The 20,961-nt window shown below is 48.6% G+C and overlaps 9 protein-coding genes; 6 read left to right on the top strand and 3 right to left on the bottom strand.

Annotated features, from left to right (window-relative positions):
• Positions 1-1,094: 1,094 nt before the first annotated feature.
• On the top strand, positions 1,095-2,396 carry FFUJ_02274 (uncharacterized protein; the record flags this gene model as incomplete). XM_023573985.1 has 3 exons in its annotated part: positions 1,095-1,283; positions 1,348-1,857; positions 1,920-2,396. The coding sequence occupies 3 exons, from the start codon at positions 1,095-1,097 to the stop codon at positions 2,394-2,396; spliced, it is 1,176 nt and encodes a 391-aa protein (XP_023427420.1).
• Positions 2,397-3,274: 878 nt separating this feature from the next.
• Positions 3,275-5,402, top strand: FFUJ_02273 (uncharacterized protein; the record flags this gene model as incomplete). XM_023573983.1 has 4 exons in its annotated part: positions 3,275-3,824; positions 3,887-4,198; positions 4,347-4,970; positions 5,029-5,402. The coding sequence occupies 4 exons, from the start codon at positions 3,275-3,277 to the stop codon at positions 5,400-5,402; spliced, it is 1,860 nt and encodes a 619-aa protein (XP_023427419.1).
• Positions 5,403-5,611: 209 nt separating this feature from the next.
• Positions 5,612-6,609, top strand: FFUJ_02272 (uncharacterized protein; the record flags this gene model as incomplete). XM_023573982.1 has 2 exons in its annotated part: positions 5,612-6,161; positions 6,212-6,609. 2 exons carry the CDS (start codon positions 5,612-5,614, stop codon positions 6,607-6,609), a joined length of 948 nt encoding a protein of 315 aa, XP_023427418.1.
• Positions 6,610-7,069: 460 nt separating this feature from the next.
• FFUJ_02271 (related to acid phosphatase precursor) lies at positions 7,070-8,179 on the top strand (the record flags this gene model as incomplete). XM_023573981.1 has 4 exons in its annotated part: positions 7,070-7,214; positions 7,275-7,381; positions 7,431-7,624; positions 7,672-8,179. 4 exons carry the CDS (start codon positions 7,070-7,072, stop codon positions 8,177-8,179), a joined length of 954 nt encoding a protein of 317 aa, XP_023427417.1.
• A 65-nt stretch (positions 8,180-8,244) lies between these two features.
• Positions 8,245-9,847, bottom strand: FFUJ_02270 (uncharacterized protein; the record flags this gene model as incomplete). XM_023573980.1 has 3 exons in its annotated part: positions 8,245-9,057; positions 9,117-9,388; positions 9,478-9,847. 3 exons carry the CDS (start codon positions 9,845-9,847, stop codon positions 8,245-8,247), a joined length of 1,455 nt encoding a protein of 484 aa, XP_023427416.1.
• Positions 9,848-10,472: 625 nt separating this feature from the next.
• Positions 10,473-12,255, top strand: FFUJ_02269 (putative HOL1-like protein; the record flags this gene model as incomplete). XM_023573979.1 has 5 exons in its annotated part: positions 10,473-10,524; positions 10,578-10,648; positions 10,702-11,064; positions 11,111-11,863; positions 11,911-12,255. The coding sequence occupies 5 exons, from the start codon at positions 10,473-10,475 to the stop codon at positions 12,253-12,255; spliced, it is 1,584 nt and encodes a 527-aa protein (XP_023427415.1).
• A 407-nt stretch (positions 12,256-12,662) lies between these two features.
• Positions 12,663-13,300, bottom strand: FFUJ_02268 (uncharacterized protein; the record flags this gene model as incomplete). XM_023573978.1 has 2 exons in its annotated part: positions 12,663-12,968; positions 13,031-13,300. 2 exons carry the CDS (start codon positions 13,298-13,300, stop codon positions 12,663-12,665), a joined length of 576 nt encoding a protein of 191 aa, XP_023427414.1.
• Positions 13,301-13,771: 471 nt separating this feature from the next.
• Positions 13,772-15,702, top strand: FFUJ_02267 (related to general amidase; the record flags this gene model as incomplete). XM_023573977.1 has 6 exons in its annotated part: positions 13,772-14,083; positions 14,131-14,253; positions 14,300-14,452; positions 14,502-15,377; positions 15,431-15,518; positions 15,569-15,702. 6 exons carry the CDS (start codon positions 13,772-13,774, stop codon positions 15,700-15,702), a joined length of 1,686 nt encoding a protein of 561 aa, XP_023427413.1.
• Positions 15,703-15,809: 107 nt separating this feature from the next.
• On the bottom strand, positions 15,810-19,762 carry FFUJ_02266 (uncharacterized protein; the record flags this gene model as incomplete). XM_023573976.1 has 5 exons in its annotated part: positions 15,810-17,478; positions 17,530-17,585; positions 17,640-19,052; positions 19,101-19,456; positions 19,507-19,762. The coding sequence occupies 5 exons, from the start codon at positions 19,760-19,762 to the stop codon at positions 15,810-15,812; spliced, it is 3,750 nt and encodes a 1,249-aa protein (XP_023427412.1).
• Positions 19,763-20,961: the final 1,199 nt, after the last annotated feature.

Below are 20,961 nucleotides of genomic sequence, written 5' to 3'. Positions count from 1 at the left end.
CTAATGCACCGTCAACAGGTGCACAGGTGAATGTGACAATATTCCAAAGTCCCATGAGCGGTAAAGCGCAAATGGCTGGCTGATAATTCCAAATGCGGCATCGCGACTCCCCGCCTGACATTGTCTCACTCACCTGTTTGATGGGACTTGTAGCTGAAATCTGCAATACCACCTCGGTAAGCACCGGTAGGTGAAGAACATCAAACTCTTGCATCTCGAACGAACCATTGGTCAATTCGACCTGCAACATCCTAAGGGAGTATGCATCAATCAATATTCGTGGGGCACAGGTAGGGTATTCGGCATTCGCTCCTTCAGGACTCTGCACAGACCGTTTGTAATATCAAAAGAACTGCCCAGAATGACTTCTCCAAGACGCTTCTACAAATCACAACCACAAACGTTCTGCAAGCCTCAACCCCCTCACGACTAATACGGTTCCATCACTACTGCACTGATCGTCGTGACGGCTAAAGGTATTCTTATGTCTTGCAGTGATTAGATCAAACTTACTGCTAAAGACTAATGCCTGTACTTACAATGCACGAGCCAATGTCCAACTAGATACTACAGAAGCCTGCATGCACTCTTTCTTGTCACAAAAAGTGGCAAAACAAAATCAAAGTAACACTTCCACCCGTGGCTTTGAAGGCCTCAATATTTAGCAAGAAATTATTCTGCCTCTATACCGAAAGAGTTGATCCAGCCAGCCACCTGCAAGTGATACGGAATCAGCTGTTGACGGTCAAAGCTGAACAACCTCAGGCCCGCGGGCCGGCCAGTCCGAAGCCCAAGGAAATCAATGGGAAGGATGGCTGGATGTGCTTCAACTTCGGCCCAATACTCAAACCCTTTCTCAATGCGTACGCAACATACAGTAACATTATTTTTGTAAGTTATTCATTAATACTGTGTGGGGAAATGTAGAGACTGCGATAGTGTTGTAAAGTATTCATTACTATATAATAAGTACGTTCTGACGTCTTTCATCACACCAACCGCTGCTATTATTTTTCATATTTTCTTCCATCCTTATCATCTAAAGACTGAAGATGCGTGTCTTAATCTTTATCTTGACATATGTTGTCTCCAGCATGGCGTCTTCCATCTCGTCGCCCTCTATCACCACAGACTATGCCACCTATCCATCGTTTGTTGTTACATCCTCGCCACTGCCGGCATGTCCTTCGAATGCCTTGTGTGCGCACACTGTCTGTATAGAGGAGGTGCATGTGCTCGGCACCAAGACAGTAACTGAAGTGACCACAGTAGTATCTACTCTTGTAAGTTGTTAAACACCAATTGAACAGAAACGGCTCAAGTGCTGATTTCAATTCTTTTATTCAGATTAAACCTGTGACTAGTTGGAGTACGATTACGTCGACGGTCACCGTTCCAGGCAAGGACTGCACTGTTACGAGTCACAGAGTCACATCCAAGTACGACACTGCTACTGTCTCACTTACAGAGACCAGCTTTGTTACAATTGATAGCGTTGTCTATGCCACTAAGACAGTGATAGAGACCGTCTCTCAACTGTGTGAAGCCGCCACAGGTCCTACGCTACCTATTAGCACTGGTGATCCTATACCGGTTACCAGTGACGGACCTCAGCCCATTGTTACTGGAGGTCCAGATTCAAGTGCAGCTCAATCTTCAGTCACCATAGTAGAATGGGAAGCAGACTACGTAACTGCCTGGACAGTGGCATCCCTTGCTTTGTCGACGCAGATTCCTCTTCCAATTCCTCGCACTGCAACAGTGGATGAGAATCCAAACCCGGGCCGAGTGACGTTGCCTCAATGCGCCAGAGAAGGGAAATTAACCTATAGTTTCCTTCAAGGCTATGGCTGGGACGTAAGTTATCTATGTCGCTCCAACACTCCGAAAGATTGGCTAATAAAATCCCGTTACTTCAGAATGTCGATTTCAATAAACCATTAGACCCGATCACAGACTTTACCTTCGGGCCAATTTCATTTAAGGCCATGAACTGGAAGTATCTCGACAAGCCAAATATCATCGAGCAAGGAACTCACCCTGTGCTTGAAGCTATAACAGGCCAAGGAGCCTTTACGCTCGTGAACCCGGCTGAGGCAGCAAAATTGCAACAGTTTGCTATTGAACTCCCCGAAAACGCTGAACTTGTTGGCGTTAGTCTTCAGTTCACGTTCCATGTTTCACATACTACGGGTGACCCCTTTACGTGGAACTTCAACATGGATGGTGGTTCCTACGGCAAGACTTTGTCACCAAGCTGGACCTTTACAAACTTGGGCATTGACTTGAGCGATTTGCCTCAGAATAGCTGGCCTGCCCTGATGACCTTGACGAGGACTGATACTGGTGCTTTTGTGCCATTCCATCTACGCCAGGTCCTTCTCTGTGAGGGTTAGTGATTAAGGGATACTGGTAATGGATGCCGGTAATGAAGGGAAGAAGCAGTTTAGTATTTATACATTAAGGTGGTAGATTATGGCTAAAGTAGGAAGGAAATAAAGTTCTTGGCTTTTGCCGTCCTCGCAACCTGCTTAACCTCTCTCAACGCCTCTCTATGCACCCGACAACCTCTAGGTGAACGACCTCCACTATACGGCATCGATGTAAATATCGCCCGGGCTTTTGCTAACCGCCGAGCCTCGGAAATACCCTTGTTGGCCGAACAGAATCGAAGCTGACGACTACCACAGAGTCCTTCTCTTTGAGTGGTACTAAAGTTACTTACACTCAATTCAGTGCTAATTAATTCAATCAAGGATATCTTCCAGAGGTTCGTTTACAAGCAGAATGTAATAATCTAAGGGTATCAATTAAGACCATTGACTACAGCAATACTTATGCCCATGCCCATTATAATTCTTATTCACGAACCAGAGACTTAAATGTAATATTAATTTCTAATAACTATATTTATTGACTTAAACGAGCACATAAGCTCCTATTCGTTAAAGCTATTATATAGTAATACGTCATTCCCTTGACCAACACGTCAATCCATTTAAAATACCGGAGATTTTAAGCGATGATCACCAATTAGCACGTCTTGGCCCAGCCTACGCCGCCTTGGCGCTTTCACAACGCGCTGAGCAGGGGATTTGCATTGCGAAGGATTCTTAATCAGGTAAACTCCGGGTATCGCGATGAAGTCATTTAGTTGGGGGCCAAAACTCGAAGAGCATTTAAGGCGTAATTCATTCCCCTCTGATGACAATAATTTCAGTTATTCCAGCATCTTCAGTTCTGTAGTGCTACTAGTTTTCCATCGATACTAAGAATGTACAAACTGTACAGATGCAGATTTGTCGCTGGCATCTTGTTGTACCTATCAGGAGCATGTTTGACACAGTCGCTCAGTAACTGCCCTACGGAACTTCGGCGTGTCGGCGATAGTGAGGACCGCCTGGTCTACAACTCGACACGCACACTGTCCTACAAATTTAAAGGACAATCGAGACCGTGGTATATAACTGCCGCTGTCACGGACGTGCGCCCCCCAAACGGCGAGTTCATAAATGGTGCAAACTCTGGGCAAGACTCACGTCAAGAGCTCAGTGTCTTTGTTAGCGTTCCGCGAGGATATGGTACAAGCCGAGATGGAAGAGACATCCGGGTCTGCTCGCATATGATGGCAAGTATCAACAAAACCACCGACAATGCAGATAATGCGGAATACTCGTGCAGAGGGGTCATAAGCGAGAAATGTATCGAGGAATATGAGAATGCAACCCTATCTGTCCCTGCGCTCGGCCAAGAATGCCCGGACTTTACCTCACTGAGACCAAACTTGAGCGAGGAATGTACGAATCAGGTATTTGCCGGCAATGGTAGGCATTAACTTTCTCTGGTGTCCGGCTGTGTTACTAACTAACTGTTTTCTTCCTCTTAGAGATTGTGCGGAACTTTTCCGCGACGCGCTGTTCACTCGACGAGATGCCGCATCTCAACCTTCCAGCTAATTACACGACCTTTAGTGGGAATTGGGCAGGCTTTGATGGTGATTACAATGGTGAGGATTTCGACCAATACGATAGAAGAGTTCAGAAAACTATTCCTGTGTTGATGTCGGTAGCAAAGGGTAATGATAGCAGTGAAAGCAAGCTGCTGTGTATTGCCCCTAATCAGGTTGTTGCGGGTAGTCGGAAACCTGAATCGAAACTGGAAGATGAAGAAGATGAAAACTTGGCGTCGCAAGTTAGAGGTTTGGGGGCTGTTTTCCTTAGTGTTGGTGTTGTTATGATCTTCAGTCTTCTATAACCTGTGGTATAACTAGGCTAGCGAGCAAGCTTAAAGGATTGCTTGGCCCGGCTAAGTAGGCAAACGCCAAGGATTGCAATGAAGTCAAATAGTTGGGGGCCAACACATGAAGGACATTTATCAAGTCATCCCCGCCCTCGACGGTGCAAGACTTTACTTTGATCATCAGTCTAGAACTACTGCTTTACCAAACAGCATGTTTAAAACGCTCACTCTTACATGGTTGTTCCTATTGGGAACATGTCTCGTCCAAAACTTCTCATTACCGGAAGACTGCAGCCCCGGCGAGTTTCTTGTAGATGATTGGTTCAGGAACAACGTCTTCTTTAACGCATCGGGTACCCTTCCACTGAAGCTCAAGGGACAGAAAGATCCATGGTATATCAGCACTGCTATAACCGACGAACGCGACCCAAAGCGCCCAGGTAGGAGCTCCATACAGTGGATGAACAGTTTTATAAGCGTGCCTCGACCACTTGTTGAGTCAATCGATAATGAGACCATCGAGGTCTCTTTATACACGTTCCAAGGCCTCAACAGCAGCTCTGAGAACCCAGGCGATACGGATGGGTCCTGCAAAGGCGTCATAAGTGACGCGTGCATCGAGGAAGTTGAGAATTCGACTCTCACGATAAGTAATCGTGACGCCCGTCCGATCCCCGCGGCTTTGAACCTCACCGACGAATGCAAGAAACACCTTACTTTCTACCAGTCATGTAATTGGAAGCTTCCTCTGACGTCTGCCTACATGGCTAATTCTTTTCTTCCGCTTAGTCCAGCCGCTGAATATTTCCACGGGGAATTGCACAATCGACGACATACCACATCTCGATGTTCCTGACGGCTATTGGACGTATGGCGTTTCTCTCTCGTCTGGGGAGGATGGTGGTGCCGACTACGATTTCGACTCTTATGATATGAGAGTTCAGCAGACCGTTCCAATATTCGCGGTGGTATCGGGCGGCGATATCAGTGACGGGAAGATGATATGTATTGCTCCCAATAAGGTTGTCCCAGGCAGTCGAAAGCCCGAACTGAAGCTAGAAGAAACCGAGGATGAGGATAAGGAAGAGAACACTGCGTCACGTGTTAGAGGTTTGGGGGCTGTTTTCCTTGGTTTTGGCGTTATGATCTTCAATATTCTGTAGGCTGTAGTATACTCAGACTAGCGAATAAGCTTAAAGGACTGCTTGGCACAGCTAAACAGGAAACGCCAAGGACTGCAATGAAGTCATATAAAATGAGGGCCAAAAGTATGAAGGGTATATCTAGGTATCTTGCCATTCCCCTCTCACGGGGGCTCCCCAATGCTCAGATTTAACATCGCCATTTCATTGTTATTACCAAAATTCACAAAATGTTTCGGATATTCGCTGTTATCTTCCTACACCTGACTGGAATATGTCTTGCGCAGAACTCCTCGCTGCCCAAAGACTGCCCTATCGATATCCGACGCATTGATGAGGGCTACTTGATCTACAACTCAACGCGCACAGCACGTGCCAGATTCGCCAGACAAAACCGGCCATGGTACATAACCGCCTCTGTAACCGACAGACGTGGACCAAATATCGTATTTGGAGATGTCGACACCCTTCAAGAGGTCGGTGTTTTTATAAGCGTTCATAAAACACTTGCAGATCCGCGATATCCGGCCGGAAGAGATATACGGCTCTGCTCATCCATGTTGAAGGCTTCAAACAGGACCTCTGAGAATCCGCCAGATATTGATGCTCCTGAAAACATAACATACGCAAAGCATTCGTGCAAAGGCGTCATTAGCGAGAAATGCATCAGGGAATTCGAGAACGCCACGTATACTGCCACGGGGCGTCCTCGTAAATGTCCGGGTCTGCAGTCTCTGGACTTCAGCGACGAATGCAAGGAGTACATTGGCCACAGCCAAAGTATTTCTGAACCAATCTCCGATGACTATATGCGCTAACTATTTTCTCAGCCATCCCCCGAAATTTCTCCTCGGCGCGTTGTTCGGTAGATAAGATGCCATATGTTGATCTGCCGGAAGATTACATAACTTTTGACATTGGCTTGGGGGTTGGGATTTTCGGTGATGAGGATCGCAAAGATTTTGATACGTATGATCTGAGGGTTCAGCAGACCATCCCGTTGCTATTCTCAGCATCACCGGGTGCTGGAAAGAATACGCTGATATGTATTGCCCCGGATCAGGTTATTCCGGGTAGTCGAAAGCCACAGTTGGAGCTGGAAGGGGAGGCCGAAGAGCCGGAGGAAGATGAAGAGCCAGAGGACGATGAGAACTTGGCATCGCGAGTTGGAGGTTTGGGGGCTTCTGTCTTTCTTGGTGTTGGCGCCATCATCTTTAGTCTTCTGTAGCATAATCAAGCTAGCGAATAAGCATATCAAACCTTGACGGACAATTATTGTTCCTCTACTGAGAAACCAGGATCTTTTGTCGCCGTAATATCCGGGTAGCCTTGTCTATCACATGGTTGGTCCCAACCCCGCGTAGCGATAGATAAGCTAGGCTAGCTGATTATCATATCCCCTCCCAAGATGCCACAAGAAATGATAGTGTAGTATCTGCACCCAGATTCATCATCTCCTCACCTTGTCCACTTTTGGAAGGAGAGCACGCGAGCGATAGATACTATAATGATAGACAGGGGAACTTTTGAAGGCTTGGCAATGCGATAACGGACATGGCCGCTCTCCGTTGACTTTGTCTAGATAAAAGATCGTCGAGATCGCTCAATTGATTGTTTTGGGGCACGTCTTCTCTCGTCCTGGCACTCGGCGTTACTACATCAACAGCATACCCTAGACCTTTGTGACAATGCGTCTGTCTTCCTTCATCGCTGGAGCAGCTCTGCTCTCTTCGGGTGCTAATGCATTGAATATTCTGCTGGGCAATGATGATGGATTCGGTTCTGGGAACTTGCGCGAGATGTATCGAATTTTTAAGGAGAAGGGTCACAACGGTTAGTCACCCTCCGTAATGCCGAATATCAATGCTAATATGTCTGCAGTTTGGCTTGTAGCCCCTGCGACAAAGCAGAGTGGGAAAGGTGGCACTTCTGACTTCACCACCGAAGGAAACTTGACTGCCCCATCGCAATATGACTTGATTCCCAAGGGTGCACCTTCAGTACGTTTTCCAAGCATCACTCTTCGAATTGACCTCTGACATGACGTAGGTTGGACACGATCCAAAGGACAGCCAGATCTGGTACTACAACGGCACGCCCGCTGCCTGCACCTTCGTCGCTCTGGACTACGTCCTCCCCAAGTTCGCCAACTTTAGCGTTCCTGATCTTGTTGTTACTGGACCTAACTACGGAACCAACTTGGGAGGCTTCGTGTGGACCTTGTCTGGAACTGCAGGCGCAGCGTAAGCAATAACCATCCCATGCAGATGTCCGAACTGACGACGTATAGATATGCCGCTACCAACCGAGGAATTCCTGCCATTGCGATCTCAGCAAGCAACCAGGAGGTTCCCTACTTTGAAGTTAAGAACAAAACCAACCCTGCTACATGGGCCGCTCAAGCCTCCGTCAAATTCGTTGAGAATTTCATCGCCACCTCCCCAAAGAACGGTCCTCTTCTCCCACTCGGCTACGGAGTCAACGTTAATCTCCCCGTGTTGACCAAGAAGAACCAGAACCCGGATTTCGTGCAGACCCGATTCACTGGAAACGCTCACGTTAATGAAGCTGTCCTCGACAAAGAGAAGGGCACGTTTACTTGGGCCAACATTAAGCCTTACGCCGCTGGTGTGAACGCCTGCATCAATGGTGATTGCGCTCTCCCTGGTGAGACATACGTTGTTGAGAATGGCAAGGCGTCTGTGTCTTTCTACACGGTTGATTACTCAGCGCCTAGCACGGAGTATACGAAGTCTCTCATCCAGCGAGTTGCGTCGTTTATTTCAAGCGATAAATAGTAGTTCATAGTACAGAAGAGAGTCATAAGTTTGAGTGTATATGCGCCGATTATCCCCAACACCCTTTAAAAAATAGCAAGTTCAAGATTCCTGGAGCGTGCTGCGCTCTCAATGTCAAAAGTATTTGTTCCGTTCGCCCACGCCTCATCAAGCATTTCGAAAATAGTATTGATTAGATCAAAGGAATCTGTGCCAAGTAACGACTTCCTGACATCGTCGAGTGTTGCTTTCCAGGTTGGATGTTGTTTGAGGAGGGGGACTTCTAGACCTGCGTTGACGACTGCATACGGAAGCCCATTGTGGACGAGGAGGTGCTGGTTGCGAGGTTCTTCGAAGGCCTTTTGTAGGGCATCTATTGACGAGATGAGGCGGCAGAGGACGACCTCTGTATCTGGGCCTTTGCTCGACGTGCCGTCCTCTCGGTCGGGGAGCCCTCTTGCCTTTCGCTCCATTCTTCGCCGACGGCGGATTTCCAGTATACCTGCCAGGCGCCAGCATTCCCAGTAGTGGCACTGCAGCGACTCACCCACCTGTCCAGGCCAGTCCCAGAAGCGAGTCTCGGTATACTCCGGATCGTTGTCCAAGATGCTAGCAAAGATATCGAGGAGAGAGCGTGGAATACCTGATACGACTTCTACACCGGTCGCTCGGCCTTCGTCGCGATCATCTTGAAGACGACGGAATAGTTTCCAGACGCCGATGGAAGGATTCACTCGACCGATGACGCAGGAGGGAAGATCCATCACACCAAGAACTTCGAGGAGATGTTGGGTATGGAGATCATTGGAAATTTGACCAACGGTGCTGAGCTTGGTCCTGAGGTCGTAGACGTCGACAATGAGCTCGAGGTACATTGTCCACGGTTGGGTCTGCAGTAGCTGCACGGTGTTAATTTCCGAGGCCCACGCCGGGAATAAGCAGGAAAGGGAACACGTACACAGAGCGAACAGACTAGCAAGCCAGCGCATATTGTCGCGAGGTGCATTCGCTCATACCGAGCGGAAAGCTCTTGTCGGAACGTCTGCAGCGCCAGGTCGGTGTATTCCATCGACTTGACAGACATGCCGCGGTTCCCATCGTCCATGTAGAGCTGTATCGCACCGGCGATCATGACCAGCGCCGGGCTCTGATAAGCCATCTGCTCAAAGAAGGGCTTGATCCATGAGCTGGCTTCCGTAGAGTACAGCCGATTGAGGCCATTGTTCATGACTAGCGAAACAATTAGCACCGACTACAATGAACTACCTCGGTATCAAAATGAGGAGCAGTGAATGAATGGATGGATGGTGACAGCATACATCTCTGAAATCTCGGGTCTTGCGCGTCTGCTGACGGCACGCCAATGGTCTGGGGTGAAAAGGCAGACGACGAGATTGAGCCCGACGCAGGACTCGACGTATCGTGCCTAGGAGCAGAGGAAGTCTCGGAATCCATCGAATTGAGGTCCTGACTGCTCTCAGGCCCTTGAGTCGCGACCAATGACGCGTCGGGGACAGAAGCGCCGGCAAATCTGCCTCTAGAAGCGACGCCATTGACCCAGCGGAGGGGAGTCGAGTAGCCCTGGCACCTCATGCCCCTTTGGGAGCAAGCGTGGCACTCAGGGCGAGCCTGGTCGCATTTTCGCTTGCGGGCTTTACAGTTCAGGCAGCCTCCACGAGATCGGGCCATAGTGTGTCTCTCTGTCTATCTTCTTAGATCTTGGGTTGGGGTTGGGGGGGGGCTCAGGGATATTGTTGGGTGTACGAAAGGAGGCGATATTCTAACTCTGCGGGGCTGGGGATCGAAGTTTATAGACGAAAAGGGGTGAAAGAGGCGCCGCGCGTGTATCTCCCTAAAACGGCTTAGATCATCCCACGGGCGGGAATATTTGTTATCGCCACACAAGTTTACTTTTCTCGTATGTGGGAACAGTAGAGAATGCGGGGAGAGGGCCTCTGCTCGTGATTTGCAGGACAGGGATTGAGATAGCAGGAGATTGAGCTAATCGCACACTGACCCTTGACCCCCTATACCCCGTACTCAGTGTTGACACGCACTGCCGACATTGAGTTTGCAGAGACAACGGCCGACGGCCACCGTATCAAGTTCGTCTCGTGCAGAACAAGACTCCGTGCATTGCATGTTGGTGGCTGTACACTACCTACATTACCTTTCTGATATCACGGACTGGGCTGAGATTTGAAAGGGGATATATAGTCCCTGTGCTTGCCTCTCATCGTACGATTCAGTTCAGTAGCAAAAAACCTCCACTTTCTTCCCCATCTCAATTCTTCAAGCGAGCCCAAGTCCCATCATGACCTCCACCGATCGCGTCCCCATCCCGGGAGAGGCCCGCCTGATTTTGGGTAAAACACCATAATCTCTCGTGTCAATGACAATTTTGCTGATTGATTTGCAGCAGAGTCAGCTACCGACGCGTCGCGCTTCGTTCTTCAGCCAACGCCCTCCAAGGATCCCAATGAGCCTCTCGTAAGCATTTCCGCCCTAAATTTATGACTGAATGTTTGACTGACATGCTGTAGAATTGGCCTACATGGCGAAAGCTCTTCAACTTTGGCCTGTCGATCGCCGTCACGGTCGCTGCCTTCACCAATGTCTCGATCCAGACTGTCTTTTGGCAGCAGATGACTGTTGACATGGGCGTTAGCATTCAGCAATTGACCAATGCCCAGTCCGCACAGCTAGCTGGTCTAGCTATGGGTTGTCTGTTCTTCATCCCCCTCTCTATCAAGTATGGACGTCGCTCTGCGTACATCATTTCTACTGCTGTTCTTGCTGGTGTCTCGTGGTGGACTTCGAGAATGGAGAGCTATCCTGAGTTGATCATCACCATGGTCATCACCGGTCTCGGCGGTGCTATCAACGAAACCGCTGTTCAGATGACAGTAAGTCCTGTGCCCTTGATATTCAGGCCGTTTGCTAATGGTGTAGATCTCGGACCTCTTCTTTGTCCATCATCGTGGATCTGCTAATGCTGTCTACTTCACCGCCGTCATGGTTGGTTCATTTCTGACCCCCATGGCCTCTGGCACACAAGCTGCCAACCAAGGCTGGCGCTGGTCTTACTACACCTTGTCCATCTGCCTCACCATTCTCTTCGTCGTCTTCATCTTTGCCTTTGAGGAGACAAAGTACATTCCTGTCTCGGTCGGCGAGGCAGATAACGATGACGCTGGCTCAGAGCACAACCCTACCGAGAAAGACATCGACTCCAAGAACAAGGTCGGCAGTGATCTTGTCACGGTCGCTACTCATACCGATCCTACCATTCCCATGAACTCGTACCGTCAGTGCATGCGTTTGACCACCACGACGAGCGAATCTCTTCCTCGCTTGTTCATGATGCCCTTCCATGTCATCACCCTTCCCCACGTCATGTTCACTGCACTGCAATTTGCTTCTGGAGTCTGCTGGCTTGTCATCTTCATGCAAATCATCTCCATTGTCTTCTCAGCTCCTCCCTATAACTTTACTACTGCTGGTATCGGATACATGGCTCTGGGTCCGTTTGTTGGCAACATCTTTGGAAGTATCTACGGAGGACCACTTGCAGACTGGACTGTTGTTAGACTTGCACGACGCAATGGAGGTATCTATGAGCCTGAGATGCGACTGTATCCTCTTGTGATTCCTACAATTTTCATGGCTGGTGGAATCATCATGTTTGGCGCTACAGCTGCTCGCGTAAGTTGACCTCCTTGATCTTAGTACCTTTCACTAACATTCTTTAGGGCATGCACTGGATCTATCCCTCTCTTGGAGGAGCATTCTTTGCTTTTGGACTCGGTGCCAACGGTGACATCACCTTCACTCTCATCATCGATACTTATCGTGAGCTCGTCGCCGAGGCCTTCATCGGCATTGCTTTCCTGCGAAACGCCGTCTCTGTTGGCGTCACATTTGCCATTGTTCCTTGGATGACAACTATGGGTCTCACCAACATGTTCATCATTTGTGGCTGTATTGCATTCGCCATTGGTTCCCTCTTTGTGCCCATGATTATCTACGGCAAGAAGATTCGCACTGCTTTGGCACCTCGCTATTGGAAGCTCGTCGAGATGCGGTCGCGTATTTGACAGGACCTTGCGATGGATGAAAGACACTCGGATGGAATTGGATGGACGATATTGGGAATCATTAGGCTGTGATGCAGTTAGTTTAGGCATTTTCAATTTACGATACTTTTTTCATCTCAAAACTCAGGTTTCTGTCAAGTTTCATTTGGAGTGAACGGACTTGAATGGCAGTTTTCATAGTCAAACAGCCACCGTCCTATTGGCTGCATCGTAATTCGCTAGGGCATGTCACACCTTTAGAAATGCGGCGGCGTTTTAGACTCAGCCTCACCCGGCCCAGGGAGATCATTACGTCGTTGAGTAACATTATGTGGGAAAAGTAGTTATTCCCGGATCATTCAACCCCACACGAAGCTGCTGCTCAAAGATACGATGTGGAACTTTACGTTATTATATCAATTCTCCATCTACAAGTTGGCAGCTCTCTTTCGAGGAAAGTTTGTCAACCGAAAACAGTCAATGACTGGCCTCCCCTGCGACATTATCATAACCCCAATAGCAACGACGCTGTTCAACCAGCCATAGGAACTATCACCAGGGGCCTCGAACTTAATATGCGTAAAATACTCCATCTCATCTTGCGTAACGGTATCCCGCTCTCCCACCTGCTCCTCCACTCCAGGTCCAGTACGATAGATGCCCTGTGCTTTAACAAGGATATGTACGTTATCATGAGTCCGCAGCGTGTACATGGCATTTAACCGAACCAGAGACTATACCCCTGTTAGCTAGCTAATCGACGATAAGCTTTCTTCTTTTCTTGCATAGTATTCACCTTATTGGGGTTAATGACTTCGGCCCAGTCGGCACCGCTCTTGTCAACGATGACTCCCTTAATCTGAGGACCATTTACTTGCCCTCCTTGGATGGGGAGGACAACTCTGCTCTTGGAGGTTCCGTCGATGCCTGCAATCTCGGTAACCCCTTCTTTGTCCATCTCGGCAACGATGCGGTAGATGAACTCGAGATGCGGCATGCGCATGGATGGGATATCGGCTTCGGAAGGAGAGAAGTCGTTTCCGGGGGATGGAACGTGAGAAGCCATTCCGAAGGTGATGGACCGGGGAGTGAGCAGGGAGTGTTAGATCTGAGATCTGATCTTGCTGAAACCTAGTGCACTTGATTAGGAAGACCAGGGCATCTTTTTATCTTTACAAATCATGTTCTATTTGATACGCGGATTGTTACGATGACTGCCACGGAAATGATACCGATGATACTATAGTTTGGCACTGCAGATCAGACCCTGTTTCCGTGCCGCATGAATTTGCCGACACGTCGGCGGCTCCAACTGCCAAATTAGGGCATTACATGCGCGGCAGAGCTAAAACAAACCCCTCCAAAACTCGCGGCGACGCTATCTCGGCTTGCAGTATGGGGTAACCTACCGTGTTGTGGGGGAGATTAGATGATCTAGACCTCCGGAACTCCGTCGCCTGCTCTCTTTCCTCATTAAAAACAATGCGGAGACCAGAATGCTCCTCCAGCAAATCTCATCATCCTCACATCATTCACCATGCCTGCTACTACCACCAACTGGAAGACCATTGCTGCTGAGCACCGCGAGAAGCAGCGTGATGCTGTACCGACAGAATGGCTTCTCTCAGAGAAACAACTCCAGGGACTGAAGAATACTGGAGATGGTGGTGGGAGCAAGCTTATTGAGTCAAAGGCCGTTCAAAGGTCTGGACTTTTGACGGAGAAGGAGATTGCTATCACGGAGAGGCATACTGCTGCTGAGTTGTTGAGCAAGATACATTCTCAAGAACTCTCTTCAGAGGAGGTTACTGTGGCGTTTTCCAAGCGTGCAAGTCTTGCTCAGCAATTGGTATGTTACACCAAGACAACCGTGGGAACTTGTACTAACAGAAGCAGACATCGTGTTTGACTGAGATTATGTTCAAGGAGGGCATTCAAAGAGCTAAGGAACTTGATCACCAATTAAAGACGACAGGAAAGTTGACTGGTCCACTCCATGGATTGCCCATTAGTCTCAAGGTATGCATCAACAACCCCAACAGCAGAACCTCTACTAACAAACCAGGACTCATATCGCGTTAAAGGCCACCATGCCACCGTCGGATATGTTGAGTTTCTTCGCCAACCAATGCCTGACCACAATTCTGCACTCGTTGACTTGTTGCTTGACGCTGGAGCTGTTTTGTACTGCAAGACAAACCTGCCCCAGACAATGATGGTAAGCTATTCCCCATACTACAACAACTGGACTTTCTGACACCCTGTAGACGGCAGATTCGGAAAACAACATCTTTGGAAGAACTCTCAACCCTCACAACACCAGCCTCACAGCAGGTGGTTCAACCGGCGGTGAGGGCGCTCTCGTCGCCTTTAGAGGATCTCCCCTCGGTGTCGGCAGTGACATTGCCGGCTCCATCCGCATTCCATCCTTATGCTGCGGTATCTACGGATTCAAGCCTACTTCGGAACGCGTACCCTTTGGAGGCCAATCAGAATATCCTTTCCCCAAGGATCATCTCCCTGGTATTGCACCAGTCGGTGGCCCCATGGCCAACTCCATCGAAGATCTTGAGCTATTCATGAAGATCACTCTTGCTCAACGGCCTTGGAACTATGATCCCACTGTTGCGGATATTCCCTGGAGAGATCTCGGTGAGGCAGATACCAAACTTACTATTGGTGTGATGGCTGAAGACCCCGATTATCCTCTGCATCCACCTGTTCGACGTGCTTTAGCAAAGGCTGCTTCTGCACTTGAGAACGCAGGCCATAAGCTTGTTTACCTCTCTCAAGATCCTAAGCGAAACGCTGGTCTTGGTGGAAGAATCGGATTCCAGTTATTTAGTATCATGGGCCCTGATCTCGATACTGTTTCTCGGGAGATCGGTGAACCACTTGTTAACTCTGTGGCTATCGCTGTTCATCCCTTTACCAACGGCAACTTCCCTGTTCCTCCGGATCTGGACACACCTACGAAGTTGTCTCGGCTGAATGAGGTGCGCTTTGAGTACCTTAAGGCTTGGCAGGAGACGTATCGTGACAACAAGCTTGATGTTATCCTTGCTCCTGGAGCTGCTACTACGGCTATTCCTCATGATACTTATGGTGTTCCTATTTATACCCTCATGTGGAATGTCTTGGATGTAAGTTTTGATCATTCCATATCAGAAAATGGGGCATGCTAATATGATGACAGTTCCCTGCTGGTATTATTCCGTTTGGCAACTCTTCCAAGTTTGAAGATTCCGAACACGTCAAGGCCAAAGCCCCATTCGACCCTGATTGTAAGTTTTACCAGATAAAAGACTATTCTACCGTAGCTAACAGATATCAGACATTCCCGAGGCCACAGATGGTGCACCAACTGCAATCCAAATCATTGCACCACGATACAGAGACGAGGAATGTCTTCGAGCAATGCGCATAGTTGATAAGACCATTAGGAACTCCCGGGCAGAGAAACTTTAGATATCATTTCATTAGAGCGAGCTATACATAAGAAAGCCTGATTTACCAAGACCAATAACACTAGACTAATCTCAATCATATAATTACGTATCCATTGCCCGTGAAAGTCATCGTAGTCTCAACATTCTGGCAGCAGGTCTGCTCTCAACCCGCCCCGACCGCTCCCGCAACAAACTCAATATCACAATCTTGAACTGCTGCGCCAAATCATCCCACTCAAACTCAGGGTTAAGCGCCTTGATGAACACTCTCATCGCAGACTCAGGAATCTTGGTTATCGCGCAGACATCCTCTGCTGAGAGGGCCTTCTCCATCGTCGAAACAAATGCAGGCGCCAAAGAACTCCTGTATGTTGAAAAGCTCTCTTCTTCAACGATTTCCTCCTTGACAACTTGGACTACAGCCTTGGTCTCAGCTTCAGGTCGTGTTCCGGTGAGGACTTGCTCTAGTAACTGCTCGTCAAGAGGTTCGATGTTATTCTTGGCTGCGTCGTTGCCGACTTGCCATGGGATTCGCCTCTTCTCCGCGTCGTCCATGATGCGTCCGACGATCTTTCTCGTGCGGTTCTTGACTTCTTGCTCGGCATCTTCGGAGACATCTGCGTCGAGGAGTTCGCGGTAGTAGTGGATGTTCTGCACCTTTAGCTGGTCTGGCTGAATCTGCCACTTGGCAGCAATCTCTGTATGCAAGTCAATAACAGCCTGGCAGTTTTCCTTTGCGGCATCCCAGTCCTTGTCTTGGCATGCTAGTGCGACTGCGATCTTGAGATCCTTGAAAGCAGCTGAGCGCTTGGTGTACACGTTGCCGTAGACGAGATCATCTGTAGGACGCCTCGCGCCGCCTCTAGCAAGATGGCCGAGATATCGCATCATTCTCGTGTAGCCCTTGGTCTGCTTCTCAAGCTCACTGGGAACATTTTCCTGGAGCCGTCCCGCGATGGCTGCAATATCCATACCATCCGTGGTGAGCATTCGTTCAAAGACGGTGGTGATGGTACGGCAGTGCTCAAGCTGGATGTTTCGCAGCTTGCAGTACTGCACCATATCATAGGCCTTACTCTGCTTGATCTCCGCGACGTTCTCGTTCTTGGTGATGACCCGCACGATGATCTTGTCAAGAAGCTTGAGCAGATTGCCGTTGAACGTGTTCAAAGGCCAGCCAGTGTAGGGATACAGCTCGACGACGTTCTCGTACCAAACCCAATCGGCGTCCGTGGTGGGAACATCATACTGAGGATTCAGCCCAAAGAGCTGCCAGACCATACTCAAAGGCCTCACACCCGAACCCGCAATCGTCATCAGGTTCCCGAAGAGACCTCTCATCAATCTCGTAACCGTATCCTCCGCCGTATCCAACACAACAGGAGCACTGGTCCTCATCGCAGCAAGCTTCGACATAGCCGCCATAAGCAACGAACTCATCAAATGGCCGATCTCAGGACTTCCCGCTTCAAAGTTATACTCCCGCGAAGCGACAGCCTGACTCAGTGTATCTCTCATCATGATTCTCAGCGCGGCAATGTGTGATTCGTTACACTTCTCCATCCAGCGAATACTGTATGGACTCTTGAGATTTACGAACTCATCCCAGCAGACCCATGCTAGCATGGAGCCGACGCCGCGCTGCTGGCTGAGGTAGGGAAGTGCGAGGATAGGATGGTTAGGACCGGCTTGGCTGACGAGAGGGCCGGCGTGTTGGCTTTGGGATTGCTCCATGATGATACCAGCGTCGAAGCCGTCAAGATGCAGAATTCGATCGTCAAGTGCACAGCAGGGCCTAGTAATGTTAGTAAACAAAGTCTCAAGTGGGCGGATATCGTAAACTTACTTGGCGTCAATGGTAGTGCCCTTCAACTTCGCCAGCATCTCCTTATAAGGCACTGTCTCAATATTCAACAGCATCACCCCCATCTCCTCAGCATGCTTCTCCAACAAACCCGTCAAGCTCTCAAAAGTCATCGACTTGGTCGCCTCAACATTATTCTGGATCTGTGCCTGTCTCATAAGTCTCTTCATATCATGCGTTCTCTTCGACGTCGTCTGAACAGAGATCATATTCGCGAGACTAGTAATCACAGGCTCAAGAACAGTCTGAACTTCCTTGTTAGCCTTTCTCATATCTCCGAGCATCTTGTTCTTCTTGTTGAGAATGGCTTGATCATCAGTGCGGAGATTGGCGGCGATGAAGGCTATGTACTCGCTTCGAAGAGGGGCCATCTTCTTGTCGATCTTGGCAGAGAGCGTGTCAACCAAAGTCTTGGAGAGTTGCTGGAGGTCCTTTTGGCTCAGGAGGGTCTGGAGTTGGGGAACTGCGGCGGTGATGTCGTCGTGCATGGTGTTGATCTCGGCGATGCTGAGACCCTCAAATATACCGGCCAAGTCTTGAGGACGAACGACCTGGGCTGAGTAGGGGAGATAAATAGTGTTGTCATCACTGAGATTCACAAGTCGGGGAATATTTGGAGCCAATAGCGATTCCACGCTGTTCGAGGTGATGGCATCGGTGATATCTGCTCCAAAGTTCAACTTGGTCGTGTCCAAGATCTTGTGATTCGCTAAACCCCGATAGAAGTAAAACTTGTCACCGATATTGCCCACAATCAAAGACTGAGGTCCTGCAAGTGCCGTAACAGCGTTAATATTCGCCGAACTCAACACAGCCGAGACTTGTTCTTCGGTCTCATGCTTCTCCCTGGTCTTGATCTGCACGATGAACAAGGTATTCATCCGAAGACCGGAAGCCAAGTTTCGCGCGTTATCGGTCATGCGCTCATCGACTACCACGGCAATACTCTCCAGTTGTTCGTAATAAGCGCAAAGAGCCTTCTCATCCTTGAAAGGAACATTGGATGGAGCGCTGCCGGTGGAGAGAAGCATTGGACCTTGAAGCTGAGACCCAAAGATGCAGGGAAGAACAACAGCTGCATTGTCCTGTGACGTGCTGTTGGAATCTGAAGACATAAATTCGATACCGGTGCTGAAGCGAATAACTTGGGCGTCAGAAGAAGCCAGGAAAGAGGGAAGATTTGAAGGGTTGGTGGTCAAGATGGCATGTCTCTTGTCAGAAACCTGTACCTCACTTTCCACCTCATCACTTTTCTCAACCTTCTTGTCCTCCGCAGCTATAGCAGGCAGCGTTTCAGTTAAGGTGAAGTCAGCGCTATTGATAGCTTCAGGAAAGCAAGGGCTGATGAGCTTCCTACTGTCACACATCATGTTCCTATCAGTTGTCGCCTTGGGAAGGATAGAGCAGATGATAGAATCCTCATCACGCTTGATGACCAGAGGACAGCAGATAGTGGCATCCCCAATAGTCGCCTTGTCCAAAGGAACGGGGATGATGTAGAGAATCTAGCCGTGATTAGCCTCGTTAGCTCACATCGAGTTCTAGTTACTAACCTTGTCAACATGGTCCGCAACCATCAGGGCTGGGTGCGTTCCTAAGAACCTCGTGATCCGTGTCTTCGTGTATCCGGAGATAAAGACGCAGATAGGCTTTTCCGTCAGGGTATCATTGTCTATCCTCACATAGTCCAGAAGATCCTGCTGGTTGAGAAGATCACCGCTATGCTTGATTCCAGAAAAAGTCGTTCGTTCGAGCCAACAACAGGTGTTACATTCGTTATCGGCAAAGCAGAAGTCGTAATACGTAGGAGTTCGTTCTGATACCGCGAGGATGGTAATCTGACCTGAAACCACGGGGATCTTGAAGGTAGCTGCTGGAGCCTGCATGATCTGAAAGTCATCAAACACGGCTAATAATTGTTAACACCAGCCAGCTTCTGTAAATATTCTGCACTCTTACCCAGATGTTCTCTGAAACCCTTCATCCGTCTCAGCAGAATCTCCCCCATCTCTCCCAAGTCAACAGAGTTGAAAAAGTAGTCTTGGCTGTAATTCGAGATATCAATCTCTTCGATACCATTCTTGGTTCGACATAGTAATATGCCCTCAGGGCTGTAAGGATGTGCAGAGCCAACCGGCAAAGCTTGTAGTAATTCCGTTATCCGACCCTTTGACGTAGCCAAAGGGTCGAAGAACGTCTTGCGTACCTTTTCCATGATGATTCCTGATGAAGATCTGGAAATGATTTGGGATAGATATACAGCTTATATAAAGATGGAAATGCTACCGCGTGAGTCACACGGGTTGTAGGGCTGAGAAGTTATAGGTGAGTTTGTTTGCTACACTCTATTTGGAAGGCACCGAGTATGCCTTGACATGGGAGGTGAGTCATGTGGGGGCGCAGTCAGACCGTCGTGAGGAATGTCTGGGGTAAACCAACAGGCCCCTAGAGCTCATAGGGCTGTTGGTTCTCAATGGCCGAGTAAACTGTATTTACGATGGAGCGTTCCAATCATTAGGATTCAAGGCATTCAATCCAATATCGAGATTTTGAGTCATTTATATCTAGTAAAGCTCGCAAGAACTGGAATTATACAATTCGTGGAAGTCGGTCAGCAGCCGTAGAGGCGCATGAGAATTGGCTATTTTTGGCGTTTACCCCATCGGAAGCCAAGTGCTCACAATGCGCCGCGAAATGGAACATTGCCCCAATCAGATTCTGGCCAAGGGCCAAATTAAACGTCCATAGCTTCATGCAATAACGGTTTAGGCCTTTTCTTTGCATGTTCGGGACCGTTCTGGCCGTTCTTTTGGTCCCTACGCCTCATGGAGTCTGGCCTGCGCCTCAATCTCATCGCGCGCAGATAAGCTTTTGGTTGCCTCTCAGAGTGGACTATAATTGGTCCGATAAGACGCGTCGGAAGAAGTTAAGCACTAACCGATTATGAGTATGACTCGACGAGAATGTTTATATCGACTTAATTATTGTCAGAACAAATCATAATCAAATCAATCCAGGACTTCATAGAAATTGTAACTCTAGTTATATTTACTCAGCGAATTGAAGTGGTTCTGCTGCAGCGGTCGCCGGCTGCAAAAAATGCTCACGTCGTTTTTACCCTGAGCTGAGGCAGACAACAAGCTGATGATAGTGGTAAATATCCACTTTTCTACGTGTCCCTCATAAGTAAACTTGATTGTTACAAAAACGCAGATATCTTCTGAGCTTGATGAATTAATTGGTATTTGTTTTGCTAAATATTGATCGTCTATGCTATTAATTGCTGAACAAGGAAACCACTGCTGTGCAATAAACCTACCCTGAACAGGATGACTCATCACGCCTTAACCCAATTTGCTCTCACTTTTTTTGCACGCCAAAATGCCCGATCACCAACGCCTTTCCAACTCCAAC

This window comes from Fusarium fujikuroi, chromosome FFUJ_chr03 (genome assembly GCF_900079805.1).
Source record: "Fusarium fujikuroi IMI 58289 draft genome, chromosome FFUJ_chr03".
Taxonomy (NCBI): Eukaryota; Fungi; Ascomycota; class Sordariomycetes; order Hypocreales; family Nectriaceae; genus Fusarium; species Fusarium fujikuroi.
This window is presented reverse-complemented; position numbering and strand designations above follow the sequence as displayed.